This window comes from Homalodisca vitripennis, chromosome 3 (assembly GCF_021130785.1).
Source record: "Homalodisca vitripennis isolate AUS2020 chromosome 3, UT_GWSS_2.1, whole genome shotgun sequence".
NCBI lineage: Eukaryota > Metazoa > Arthropoda > Insecta > Hemiptera > Cicadellidae > Homalodisca > Homalodisca vitripennis.
The window spans coordinates 27,982,804-27,997,826 of NC_060209.1; the positions used below are offsets into that span (position 1 = coordinate 27,982,804).

At 34.1% G+C, this 15,023-nt stretch overlaps 1 protein-coding gene across 1 annotated transcript in view; it reads right to left on the minus strand.

Annotated features, from left to right (window-relative positions):
• Positions 1-15,023, minus strand: part of LOC124356720 (hormone-sensitive lipase-like) — a 45,981-nt gene that overhangs the window by 16,059 nt on the left and 14,899 nt on the right. Inside the window, exon 5 of the mRNA XM_046807891.1 lies at positions 1,903-2,093. Within this exon, the coding sequence (XP_046663847.1) occupies positions 1,903-2,093 (191 nt within the window). The remainder of the gene's footprint in view (positions 1-1,902; positions 2,094-15,023) is intronic.

Genomic DNA, 15,023 nt, shown 5'->3' on the forward strand with positions numbered 1-15,023 from the left:
CCATACTCTTCAATTCTGGAGAAGAAAAAAGTTCTCCAACATCTCACAATAGCGTACAGCGTTCACAGTAACGCACCTTCAGATTCAAAAAAGTAGGGGCCAATTATGCCTATGGAGGACACAGCACACCACACAGTCACTTTTGGTGAATGAAGAGGTTTTTGATGAAGAGTTCGTGGGTTTTCAGCTGCCCAGTAACGAAAGTTTTGCTTATTTACTGTGCCTCATCAGTAGACCACAGAATATACTGATACAAGTGCCTATGGAGGACACAGCACACCACACAGTCACTTTTGGTGAATGAAGAGGTTTTTGATGAAGAGTTCGTGGGTTTTCAGCTGCCCAGTAACGAAAGTTTTGCTTATTTACTGTGCCTCATCACTAGACCACAGAATAGTGCCGGGTTGTAAAGAAGCCAGTATTGCATTGCAAGCATCTGTACGTTTAACAAAATCTGCTGGCATCAATTCTTGAACAACCATCATCTTATACGGGTGTAAATGAAGGTCTGAGTGTAAAATTCGCCTCACCGTTCTGGCCGACATTCCAAGAGCAGCAGCATGTTTCTGCGCAGGGCGCGATGGAGATTGATCAATAGACGATCTCACCGCCATTATGTTCTCTGGTGTCCTCACACTCTTTGGTTGTCCGACTGGTTTTCTGGGCAGTGCAGATCCTGTCGCCCGTACACTTTTAATCCATTTCCTTATGGTTTTTAGCATCAGGAACACTATCATGACGATTCAAACCAAACCGTCTACGAAATGCATGCTGGGTCGCCACCCACACTATCCTTATTTTTAAAGAACGTTTCGACTACAAAACCACGATGCTCGCCAGTCCACTGCATGGTGACTACTAAAAATGGCGTCTTTCCCCCCACCAAATGAAACCACTCCCACTCCGCTACCTCACGCGTGCGCTCGTCGACTGATTGAAACTAGGGAGTCCACTCTGCCCCACCCTTTATAACACGTCTTGAATTCAACACATCTTGTGGTTAAACTTGTATGTGCTATATTTTTTATTTAAAAGGTTCTGTTAAGTATTATTACTTTTAGAGAAATATAGGATGTGTTTTCATAGGACTTGATGCAAAATTAAACCTTAAATTCAAAAGTTAAAGTAAGTACTGAAACCAAATTACACTTTAAAAATATGCTAAATATATTTATATGATTTACAAATAATAACTAGAATAATCTGTGTAAACTAGGAAAAATCAAAATAAGTCTTGACTTTTTGCCCATTTCTTGAACAAATGTAAGGATAAACATAATTATAAGCTTTTTAAAATGTTATTTTTCTAATAAAATACATTTTTAAATATTAAATATTTCTATAGAAATATTCACAGCTTAATACATCATACTTTAGCAATAGAAGTAGGTCCCAGACTAAAGTAAAATATTACCGTTCCTTACAAATGTAAATTAAAACATACTACGAGAGATTATTTTAAAGTAAGGACCATTTTAAATACAAACCCAAACAATATATTTTTTTACTAATTTATTTTTAAAGCAATTATGTAAAAAATAAGAAAAATGAACCCATTATTTAAAAAATTCACGAAAATACAAATCCAAGCCAATTTTATGTTGTTACAGTGGATATAAACAAAATTTATATTGACAAGGCAGCTTGCAATTGAATAAAACAAAAGCCAGAAAGATAAACAATCCAAAACATTCAACAGATGTTGTACCAGATAAAATACTAATTTGGAAAAATTAAAAAATAATATAAATTTTGATTGCTTTCCCTTTATTAAAAAAAAAATAAGTTATACGAAGCTGGCTATACAAAAATCATGGTAGATTCCAATAAATTTGAACATTGCCGTCTTGAAACATTTAAAATGATTTAGTATTTAATCTATTGCTTTTGAAGAGAACCCACCATGTGTTGGCGTTTAACAGCTGACAGCAGTCTGACGGAGAGTGGAGAAGGTCCACTGTGTGAGCTCGGTATGGGAATATCCACTAGGAACCCATCTGCTCTCGGAGAACTCAGGGGCTCGGGCGGGATAGAAATCATTCGGTTAACTTCCACTGATGGATGGACAAAGTTTGGCAGCCTGTTCATCAGCTCTACAAACAAAATAATAAAAGTTTATTTAATTATTTAAGTTATTAAATTTCATCTTACATTTTTCGGAGGTATATCTTGAAAGCAAGTTCCGTTTTACTGGTTAAAAACCCAATATATTTTAAGAAAAGTATATTTATTGCTAAAGATTATTTATAATTAATATTATTTCCACGCAGCCTCTGTAAATAAATTAGGCAGGTGGCATTAGGTATGCTGATGTGGAGAATTCCTTTAGGCAGAAAAAATCGATGATGCAAAGAAAATGTTTATAACTTCCAAAGCAAATGTCACACACACTTACTTAGCATGCCATACTTACTGCATGATGAAGACTTCACGTAATGACGACAGATAATTATTCTTGAGCCGCAGCTAAGTTAGATTTTGGAACGGAAATGGATGGTTTAAAGCAACAGCAAAACCAGAGGCAACATATAAAAGAAGCAACATTATAACTTTCTTTTTTGATAACCAGAGGCGACAAATATACAGAGAGCAACAACATAACTTTCTCTTTTGAAAACAAGAGGCAATGAATATACAGAGGGTAACAACATAACTTTTTTTGAAAATCAGAGGTGACAAATATACAGGGGGCAACAAAATAACTTTTTTGAACCAGAGACAATGGATATACAGTGGGCAACTACACACTTTTTTTTAAATCAGAGGTGAAAAAAACAGGGGTTAACAACATAACTTTCTTTTTTGAAAATATACAGGGGACAACAACAACTTTTTTGAACCAGAGACAATGAATATACAGTGGGCAACTAAATAAATTTCTTTTTTGAAAACCAGATGCAATGAACATACAGCTGGCTGCAAATTAACTTTCTTTTTTGAAATTCGCTCAATTCAGGCTATAGAGATCATAGCTAGGAGGAAATGTTCTTATTCGATTGAGTGTGGCTTTAAATTTTAAGTCTCACCACCGTTCAGCCATCATCATGTGTTGAAACAGTGAGGAGTGTACATTTGTAATTAACAGTACCGCATACACAAAAATCAAATGAAACCTTTTTCATTTATCCAGTTTGGATTGATAAAGTATCAGTATAATTATAATAGGAGAAGATAATATCAAAGTTATTTGACTCATCTCGCAATGTTATCTAGTTACAACAATAAAGTAAATGTTATCACTATGTATACTATCATGATTCCTCAAAACATGACTCATTACAGAACACTTATCTTACTTATGTAAATGTTGCCGATACTGTGACTGATATAGAACAATGAAACACTTGTTGCATATTGAATAATCCAAAAGAGTTTTCTATCTACATAAAATAAATGTGTTCTAGAATTACAATTTTGTTTTAAGACGTGAATCAAAATGAACTAGGCATTCTATATTTCACATTAAATTGTACTCTAATGTTAAATTGTTATGAACATTTGTTTTTTCTCATTTCTGTAATATGTTTTTCCTTTAAATAACTGTAATACTAAATTTTTTTATCTTGTTAACAAATAAGGATAGACTTTAATATGCAGCTTACACTCGTTATTTGGTTGTTTTTAACGAATGGTTCGATTGTTTTTATCCAAAGGATAAAACAAGACTATGAAAATGGAGATGAATATGATTAAAATATATGAGATATTTCTCAAGTGATGAGATTTGTTTAAGTGGCTTCAACACATGGGTTTGGCTACTGGTAACCTATGGGGAGAATTCTTTCCTTAATTTCACAAAAGCAGTTACTCATTGATATCAAACTGGGCAAGTTATAAATATTGTATGATTTCTTTGATGTCTAAGTCTAGGCCATAGTTGGTTTTGTTGTTTAGTAGTGTTATTGTTAAATTTATGATTTTAAAATTGTAATGTACGAGTACGAGATTCTTTTTGTTACAGTAATTTATTATAACTCTTATTGTGTACGAGTTTTACACACATCGAAGTTGGATAATATATAAAATTGTTCGATAATAGCAATCAAATAACGAATGTAGGCTGTTTATTAAAGGCTCCCCACAAATAATGTCTTTTAACAACTAATAAATCAATAAAAATATGAAACACTTTAAAACTACTAAATATGTTCTGCAACCAAGAAAACATAGCCTACTAAACTGTATTATAAAGAAGAAAATTAAATAAGAATTGAAAATTAAATTTGAGTATCAACCCACCTACAGTACTTTCAGGCATTTTCTGATCAGAACAAGACAGATTATTTATTAATCCCTTTATTATTAATGTTTTATTTTTACATACAACAATGTACTTCTAATTTCTTTTACTGCACATAAGTTTTTAAAACAAATAGTGATACTGACAATTTTATTACTTATTTAGGGTGGCCACACTTCTGAAAATTTGAAATTCTATGACTTTTCCAGGTTTTCCAGACTGGTTTGAGTAAAAATCCAGGTTTTTGGAGAGCTTGTTTTGGCATTACGACATGCGGATATACAACTGTATTGTAACTGAGACCCCACTTCAATCTCCAAATAATAAATAAACTTAAGATTTGAGACAAATAAGGTTTATTTATGCTAAAACTTCAACATGAAGTGAAATAAAATCATTCAATCTGCAAGAAACATTTTTATTGACACCTAAAATAAAAGTCTTGGCATGATAAGACAATATTCTTTCAGAATTACAATTTGTAAAAAAAAAAAACACTAAAATGGTACAGTTATTCTTATGTAATTAAGACAGTCCTTTCTTGCATAACTTTAAACTAGCTACAACTTATATTGTGTTTTTCAATTCTCAATTTCAAGCCAGAGGGCTTCAGACTCTTGTTGTTTTTGCACTACTTTCTTAGTCCTTTTTTGCATAAGGTCGTTGATTGTAACCTGAATTCTCTTCCTAGTTTCCTTTTTATCGGCGGCTGCCACATTTGCCTTCCTTTGGTCTGTGAGGTATTCTTGACACATAGCTCCAGGCCTGACGACATTCCATGATTATCTTCTTATCAATGTTGATATTATTTACTCCACCCTCATTTGATCCCCTTTTTTGATTCCCTCATAGACAAGGCGTTGGGAAATAAATGACCTCTCTAGAAGGTTGTCATCTAAGATCTCTTTATTAATTGAGAAACCTCGCTCTACAAAAGCATTTCTATGACTTAAAATTAGAACCTTCTCGATTAAAGCTTTAAATCTGTCGGAAGTATTGTTTTCCAAGAGAAATCTCCTCCAGAAATTGTCTACACGCTCTAAGCACTTGTTAGTTTTGAGAAGTTTATTAATGTTCCCTACTAACCATTGACTTCAACTCTTTCAGGATTCAGTCGCATGCATTTACCTTGATCCAATTGCTCCTGTATAATATTTCAAGAGCACTTTTCAGTTTCTTGAGAGCAGTGTCGGTTTTGTGATCCAGGAGAGATGGTTCATTAAGTGTTACAGCTAGGCACAGGTCACTTTTCAGCGGAGACTTAAGCTGAAGTTTTGTGCACATTGCTTTCAGAAAGTCTACATACTGCTACTTAAACTTAAGTAGCTCTTGCTTATCACATGTCACTTTTTTACTTCAGCTTTCACACCAAAACTAAACTTAAAATTTTTTGGTTCAATCAAAATGTTTTTATTTTTTAATTCTACTTTGATTGGAGGGGAAACCTCCGAGAGAGCAGTTTTTATAATAAAAAATATACTTAACAAGTTGTGCAACAGAACTGACAAGTCGGTGTACAAAAATGGTACCAATGGTTCATCGGCTTGGTACTTCGTCAAAAATGGCTTGACAATACTAAAGATGTAACTGAAAAATACTAGTTTAGCAGTCAACAACTTATCACCTAGTGTACTGGTGATAACCTTATAGCAATGAATATCAGGTGGTTTGGGAACACCTTCTCCAAATTGGTCTTGTATTCATTCAAGAGAGGCACCATTTTGATAGCTGCACACTCTCCACTAAGCATCCACCTCACGCCACAAAATTTGGGGAGCACGATGTCTGACTTTGTTACTTGTACACAAAATTCCCTTCTGGCAGGAACATCTTCAAAGAAATTGTAGAGAGCCCTAAGAAATTTAACTAGATTCCACTTAGCCCCTGATTTGAACACATTGTTGAGGATGTGCAAACCACAGGTGCCTATAAATAAAAAATATAGGATCATCATCATTATTCTTAGTCTGAAGTTCCTATTCCAGATCTTTCACAAACTTTAAATTTACATTAAGTCTATCGATAGACAATGAGAAATATTTTTTCTACATTTATGTGCTTTGATTGACTTCTGAATTTTAAAATAAAATTGCTTCCAGTGCTTTTAGTCAAAGAAGCAGAGGTGAAATATCTTGTGGTCACTTCATCACTTACAGGATCCCAATACCTTAGTGCAATACCCATTTACTGTTCTGGCTAACTTTATTCATGCTTTTGTCCAATATACAACACAACAACAAAACAAACACAACACAGAAAACAAAGGCAGATGATTCCTGGACTTCCTTGTCCAGTAGGTCTCGAAAATACTCAACAATACCAAAGTTCACCAAATAGCCAATTTTAATACGCTCAAGTGAAATTTTTCCTGCGATTTGACTATCCGTAAACATTGACTCAAACACTTTGGATGCAACTCCTGATAGCAGGAAAACCAGCCTAAAACAGCTACCACAAAATTTTCCAGGACCAACTTTTGAATTTCAATGACTTTCCATGACCTACTTTATTTCCATGACTTTCCAGGAATTCCAGAAGCGTGGCCACCCTTTATGTATATTGCGATAGAGTTAAATAATTACAGAGTTTTGGAGTTAGACTTGCATCATAACTGAAGTAATGTTAAATGCAATTTACTTCACACTGATCTCCCCTTTACAGCCTTATATATGGCATTTATCTTAGTCAGTTAAAATATTTAAGAAACTTATTCTAGAAATCAAAATAAAAAATTGTCTTCTTCAAAGCCTTTGTCCACCAAATCACCGGAATCATGTTCATGACCAAATTCAGCCACAGAGATCATTGTAAAATACTCATATTTAATATGTTTATTATGTAATTGTTGAAATTAGTAACTATGGTTATTACACATTCAGCAAAATATCATTCTAAATTCCAAGTTAGTGTGACCTATACATAAAATCTGAAGTATTAGTAAAACATTCACTGGAGGAAAAAACTACAGTTCACAAGAAATATACTACTAACACGTATACATGTTCCATCCGGGTCTGAGATATTTGTTCAATATTTTGAATATTCTGAAATCGGCTAAGCTGAAACGAACACTTTAAATGTCAGTGAGCAGCCGGGACATCAACCCATGCAGCAAAAATTCTCTGTTGATTAAGAAGATTTTAACTGACACCAACACTAAATGTCAGTGAGCAGCCGGGACATCAACCCATGCAGCAAAATTTCTCCGTTGATTAAGAAGATTTTAACTGACACCAACACTAAATGTCAGTGAGCAGCCGGGACATCAACCCATGCAGCAAAAATTCTCCGTTGATTAAGAAGATTTTAACTGACACCAACACTAAATGTCAGTGAGCAGCCGGGACATCAACCCATGCAGCAAAATTTCTCCGTTGATTAAGAAGATTTTAACTGACACCAACACTAAATGTCAGTGAGCAGCCGGGACATCAACCCATGCAGCAAAAATTCTCCGTTGATTAAGAAGATTTTAACTGACACCAACACTAAATGTCAGTGAGCAGCCTGGGACATCAACCCATGCAGCAAAAAATTCTCCGTTGATTAAGAAGATTTTAACTGACACCAACACTAAATGTAGGAGCAGTTCCGGGACATCAACCCATGCAGCAAAATTTCTCCGTTGATAAGAAGATTTTAACTGACACCATACTAAATGTCAGTGAGCAGCTGGGACATCAACCCATGCAGCAAAAATTCTCGTTTGATTAAGAAGATTTTAACTGACACCAACTAAATGTCAGTGAGCAAGCCGGGACATCAACCCATGCAGCAAAAATTCTCCGTTGATTAAGAAGATTTTAACTGACACCAACACTAAATGTCAGTGAGCATCTGGACATCAACCATGCAGCAAAAATTCTCCGTTGATTAAGAAGAATTTTAACTCGACACCAACACTAAATGTCAGTGAGCAGCCGGACATCAAACCCATGCAGCAAAATTCTCCGTTGATTAAGAAGAATTTTAACTGACACCAACACTAAATGTCAGTGAGCAGCCGGGACATCAACCCATTGCAGCAAAAATTCTCCGTTGATTAAGAAGATTTTAACTGACACCAACACTAAATGTCAGTGAGCAGCTGGGACATCAACCCATGCAGCAAAAATTTCTCCGTTGATTAAGAAGATTTTAACTGACACAACACTAAATGTCAGTGAGCAGCCGGGACATCAACCCATGCAGCAAAAATTTCCTCCGTTGATTAAGAAGAATTTAACTGACACCAACACTAAATAGTTCAGTGAGCAGCGGGACATCAACCCATGCAGCAAAAATTTCTCCGTTGATTAAGAAGATTTTAACTGACACCAACACTAATGTTAGTGAGCAGCCGGGACATCAACCCATGCAGCAAATTTCTCCGTTGATTAAGAAGATTTTAACTGACACCAACACTAAATGTCAGTGAGCAGCCGGGACATCAACCCATTGCAGCAAAAAATTCTCCATTGATTAAGAAGAATTTTTAACTGACACCAACACTAAATGTCAGTGAGCAGCCGGGACATCAAACCCATGCAGCAAATTTCTCCGTTGATTAAGAAGATTTTTAACTGACACCAACACTAAATGTCAGTGAGCAGCCGGGACATCAACCCATGCAGCAAAAATTCTCCGTTGATTAAGAAGATTTTAAACTGACACCAACACTAAAATGTCAGTGAGCAGCCGGGACATCAACCCATGCAGCAAAAATTTCTCTCCGTTGATTAAGAAGATTTTAAACTGACACCAACACTAAATGTCAGTGAGCAGCCGGGACATCAACCATGCAGCAAAAAATTTCTCCGTTGATTAAGAAGAATTTAACTGACACCAACACTAAATGTCAGTGAGCAGCCGGGACATCAACCCATGCAGCAAAAATTTCTCCGTTGATTAAGAAAGAATTTTAACTGACCCAACACTAAATGTCAGTGAGCAGCTGCGGGACATTCAACCCCATGCAGCAAAATTTCTCCGTTGATTAAGAAGATTTAACTGACACCAACACTAAATGTCAGTGAGCAGCCGGGACATCAACACCATGCAGCAAAAATTCTCCGTTGATTAAGAAGATTTTAACTGACACCAACACTAAATGTCAGTGAGCAGCCGGGACATCAACCCATGCAGAAAATTTCTTTGATTAAGAAGAATTTAACTGACACCAACACTAAATGTCAGTGTACCATGCTAAGAAGATTTTAACTGTACTAAATGTCAGTAGCAGCAGCCGGGACATCAACCCATGCAGCAAATTCTCCGTTGATTAAGAAGATTTTTAACTGACCACCAAGCTTATTCTCCGTTGATTAAGAAGATTTTAACTGACACCAACACTAAATGTCAGTGAGCAGCCGGGACATCAACCCATGCAGCAAAATTTCTCCGTTGATTAAGAAGATTTTAACTGACACCAACACTAAATGTCAGTGAGCAGCCGGGACATCAACCCATGCAGCAAAAATTCTCCGTTGATTAAGAAGATTTTAAACTCACCCTCTAAATCAGTCATCAGGCCCGGACTTCAATGAAGCACCAGAACTCATATCAATAACATATTACTTGCACGACAAACAATGTTTTCCCCAGTGTAAACTTTTCACTAACCCCCTAAAATTTTGGTAATTTACTGTTTATAACTAATACTTAAATTCTGTAATAGCTTAGTGGACTCAAGTATTGCCTGTACTTGGGGGGTGGCGGAGGGTAGCTCGCAAATAAAAATGTTGATAATATTTCTTGTTTTTATTTAGAACACTAGTATGAAACTAAAAATGAAATATCTGAGTTTAATGAACTAAAAATTTAAAAAAATTAAGTATTACTATAATTAGTGTATTCAAAAGTATGTGAAACTAATATTTTTTTACATTCTTGCTCTCTGATTATTGCCAATGGATACATAGCAGTTTGTTAAATCGTGTAAATATAACACATATACCTTCAAAACCCTTTAATACTTTCTGGAGTAAATATATATATATATATATATATATATATATATATATATATATATATATAAAATGCTAAATTCAAGTAACAGTATTCAGTTGTTCTGAATTTAAAAATACTCAAAAATAGTTGTACATCTGACAGATGAAATTGCTGGTGGAATATTCCTAACACAGATTACGTAATTTAAAACTTTATTGACTTATTTAAGACAAAACCACCTCCAGTGCAAAAATTAAACCCTCAAGCCGAAATAGAGGAATATAAAATCCATTTAACCGCATACATTTTAATTTATTTACATACCATGACACCAATATTTTGATGTTATTGGTTTTTGATAAAGAAGTAGAAAAGTGCTGATGTCACGATTTCTCAATCAGGAAGAATATGGATTAACACATATCTATGAAGGAGGTTGGAAGTTCAATACCAGCAGTGTATTACCCTTGGAGCTTGGTCGTAAAAATAGTTCAAGAAAGATTGCTATGTATTTGTGTAGTATTGAGGTCATGTCATCGTTACTGTAAGTTCTGATTAGGTAAGGCGTCAGTATGACAAAGCATAGTAATTTATGACAGCAATAAAATGTAGTTTTATCATATAAATTTGTACATGACATGTGTTGTCATACCCACGTACTGATGCCACAGCCAGACCTAGCACTGCTGATAATTTGAAAAATAAGCCAATATGTTTTTGATTCCTGGACTTCCTTTTCCAGTAGGTCTCGAAAATACTCGGCAAAACCTGCGATTTGGCTGTTCGGAAATATCAACTCAAACAGCTACTGCGAAATTTTCCATGACCGTCTTTTGAATTTCAATGACTTTCCATGAATTCCAGAAACGTGGCCACCCTGTTATTGACATGGCTTAACATCTAAATATATAGAATATAAGATATATCTTGACGGCCAAACAATTATATACAATATTAACATCCAAGAGATTAAAGGTGATGAATGATCAGGAAGCCCCAGCACACCAACAACCGTAGGAAATGTTAGAAAAGTGGGAGACATGGTTTTGAACGATCACCATATTACAATCAGAGAAGTCACTGATGTTGGCATATCAATTTTCTCATACCATAAAATTTTTTCAAATGTTTTGGGTATGAAACATGTGACAGCAATATTGCTTCAAGAGCGGCGAATGGAAGTTGCTCACGAGTCTCTAAATGAAGTAAAAGACAAAGCAAAATTACTGAAACGTATTACAACAGGTGAAAAAGCATGGGTGAATGGATATGACCTCAAAACTCAATCCTTGCCTAACGCTCTATCATTCCAGTGAAGGCATTCTGAATCGCCAAGACCAAAGAAACGCTCAACAAGTGCAGTCGAACATGAAGGTTATGTTTATGTTAACTGTTTTCTTCGATTTTAATGGTATAGTGGCAACATGAATTCTTGTCACAATGTCAAACGGTCAATAAGGAGTACTAACTGCAAATTCAATGTCTTTTGAGTGAAGAAATCTGAAAAAACACTCGGATTTGTATCAAAACAATTCATGTATTTTGCACCATGACAATGCACCTACTCACTAATTGCTGGTGAACTTTTGGTCAAAAAAATTACTGTAACGATGACCCAGCCTCCACATTCTCCAGACATGGCTCCATGCGACATTTTTATTTAAAAAAATAAAGAGAACCTTTTGCATTACAAGTATAGATGGCATGAAAAGTGCAGCATTAAAAGAGCTAAAGGCAATCCCAAAGATCGAGTTTGAGAAGTGTTTTGAGAATGGGAGGAAGCGCTGGCACAAGTTCATAATATGGAAACTAATATGAAGGTGACAACATTAATGTAGACAAATAATACATTTTTTTCAAAATACTAAATTACCCATATAGCTACTAATTACCTCAAAAAACGGATGTTAACATTCTATCATATAATTAATATTGAAGCTCGAACTTAACAAATCCTGTCAAAACAATATGAATTGGTTTCATTTCTTCACAATTTTGTTTTACAAAGCTTCAGGTAATCTTCACTGATAAAGTGTATTTGGATGTGTCCTACTTTCAACAAAGTATGCCTTCATTAGTAATAACATGAGAGGCGGTAACTACTGATAACTGAAGTGCCTCCTTATTTTAAGTGATTGGCAGTGACAGGCTCAAAATGTGTTAAATAAACCTTAAAAAAGAGATTTTAACAATATTCAGGAGTAGTCAGTGACAAAGTTACAATGTAATGTTCTTAAATGAGATGTGTTGACAAGGTTTATGAATCATACAATCATTAAACTTTTTTTACTTTTGTACAAATTGTGTCCCAAACTCCTAAGTTGTTTACAGCTTATTTACCTTGTTTTTTACCAAAATGGGTGATTTTTAATAAAGCGTTTGTCATTTATAATTGTATAGCAACTCCAAGGAAATAGAAAACCATTCATTTTCAATTAAAATAATTTATTTATGTGAATGTACTTTTTATGTAAAAAGTAATTTAATATTTTTTTCACAACACAGCAACATTAGTGAATAAATTAAAATCATTTTATTAGTAGAAGATAAATATCAATCTGATTCCTAAACTTAACTATAAAACGGCATTACTTTGATTTAATTCACATTATTATTTTTTTTTTTTTTTTTATAAAACAATTATTTTATAATTCTGCATAAATAAAACATAATCTAACAATTAATTCTAGTGTATTATTAAATGACAAAGATTTTCAACACAAAATTATTATTTTATAGACTTCTCAATTATATAAATTTATCACATATAAAAATTAAATACAAAATTTAGCCACAGAGGCAGTTAAAACATATGTTGATTTGGTTTCAATTATTTATTTACCTTAAAATACAAGTACCTGAAGATGGTTTCTTCAAATTCGAAATGTACATTGTATTAACCAAAAACTAAAAAAAATGTTCAGAGAATTATTCTTGTTACTTAATTAATTTTTAATTTAATGTTCGTTCAGGCTAGTCCAATCATTTTTTTATTTTTCAAATTGGAGTCAACATAATTTTTACTCCCACGGTAGGACTGACTAGTATAAATGGCAATTAAGATATGCAAATGTTTTGTTTCATCTTGTTTTGTTACATCCATATTTATGAATTTTGTAAAATATTTATTTTATGTTAGATTTTACAATAAAATGCTGGATATACATGTTCATAGTTTAACTAACCACGGATCACTCACAAAAATGTCTTACTGTTCTTTGTTTCGAGTTTGTTATTGGCGATGGAAGATTTAAAAGGATAATAAGACTTCGAACATTTGCCATCATTATATGTTACACTTTAAAATCGTTTCGAAATTTGCAATCCGATCTCTTCTTCAGATGAAAAACTAAACTAACACATAACTACAATAGAGGTTAAAATATACAAATCATACCAGAGCAGTTTGGAGTCCAGTTCACACATTGTCACTGCACAGGATGCAAGTTGCGAGCACGACAAATCAAGCTCACAATCATACATCATACTACCACAGGTAAAAGAGGGATACATTATGTGTTATACATTTTATAACATATAACGAGGGCAAATGTAAAAAATCCTATTATCCTATCGTACTGTATTACAGATATTGTGAGGTATTGTGCAGAGTGTCCTTTCTCTTTTGAATCTTCCTTTCCCTTAAATCAAGGCACTTCAGTCAGGAAATGCTGTTCCTTTACAAGTTGTTAAACGGAATTTTTGACTGCCCTGAACTCCTGGAAAGAGTACACTTCAGAGTGCCTTCTAACAAGAGATTCAGGGCTCTCTTCACAAAACCCTCTGTAAATATCCCCTATGCTGCCAATAGTTCCATGGAACGAGTTCAGCATCTGAGTGACAATGTCACCAGATCACATGGATTTCTCCACCCATCGACTGCAACGTAAAAATCTTCACTGTGGTCTCTACATCTATAGTTAATCCCTTGCAAATGCTGTGTATTTAGGCATACTATTCATATTGCTGTTGTCTCTATAAAACTATATATTGCTTAATTACTCACTAATTGTTATTCACAAAATTAATTGTTACTCGTGTGGCTATGACTATTCAACAATGATATCTCTGTTATCTATTTCCTTTTTATAATCAATTCATTGCTATCACTCACACTGTTATTTTGCTGTTTCAACTGAACAATAAAATGTTTATTATTGTAAATGTTTTGTTTTCTAAGTTTCACTCCATGTAACTTTCACATGACTTGAGATAGTAAGATACTGTAAATGTACAATATATACACAGTTTTGTAGTGAACAAAAGGATTATAACATATATACATTTACATACACATTTACATATACATTTATTACAACACAAAAAAGTTGTTTGATAAAAATGTAAAATATCTACTATTTTTTTTGGCAGTAGGCCTACGCATCCACTTTAGTGTTTGATGAATTCTTGGGGTAAGAGGAATACCAGATAATGATGAATTGTTATCAATGTCATTTTCAACCTGTTCAAAACCCAACCCACATTTCACTGGTTTATAATCATCATCCAGACTACCTAACAAATCTGACAAAGAAATATCATCATGCACTCAATTTGCCGATATGTCACTTTCATCATCAGAACTAATATTTTCATCATCAAATAGTTCACGTATATCATTTGAACAACGAGGATAACCCATTTCACAACATAACAATGAACTATAAACAATTAGCCTACATAATAACCTAACAACAGTACCAACAAATATCGTCAAGGCCGTGCTGCGCATCACCAACTGCATAGACCGTCATCCGTATTGTATGCTGTACGGCATTTGGATCGATATCAGCTGACAACAACTAATATTACGAATATAAACTATATAAAATTAATTGATTTTTATGAGTAGAGG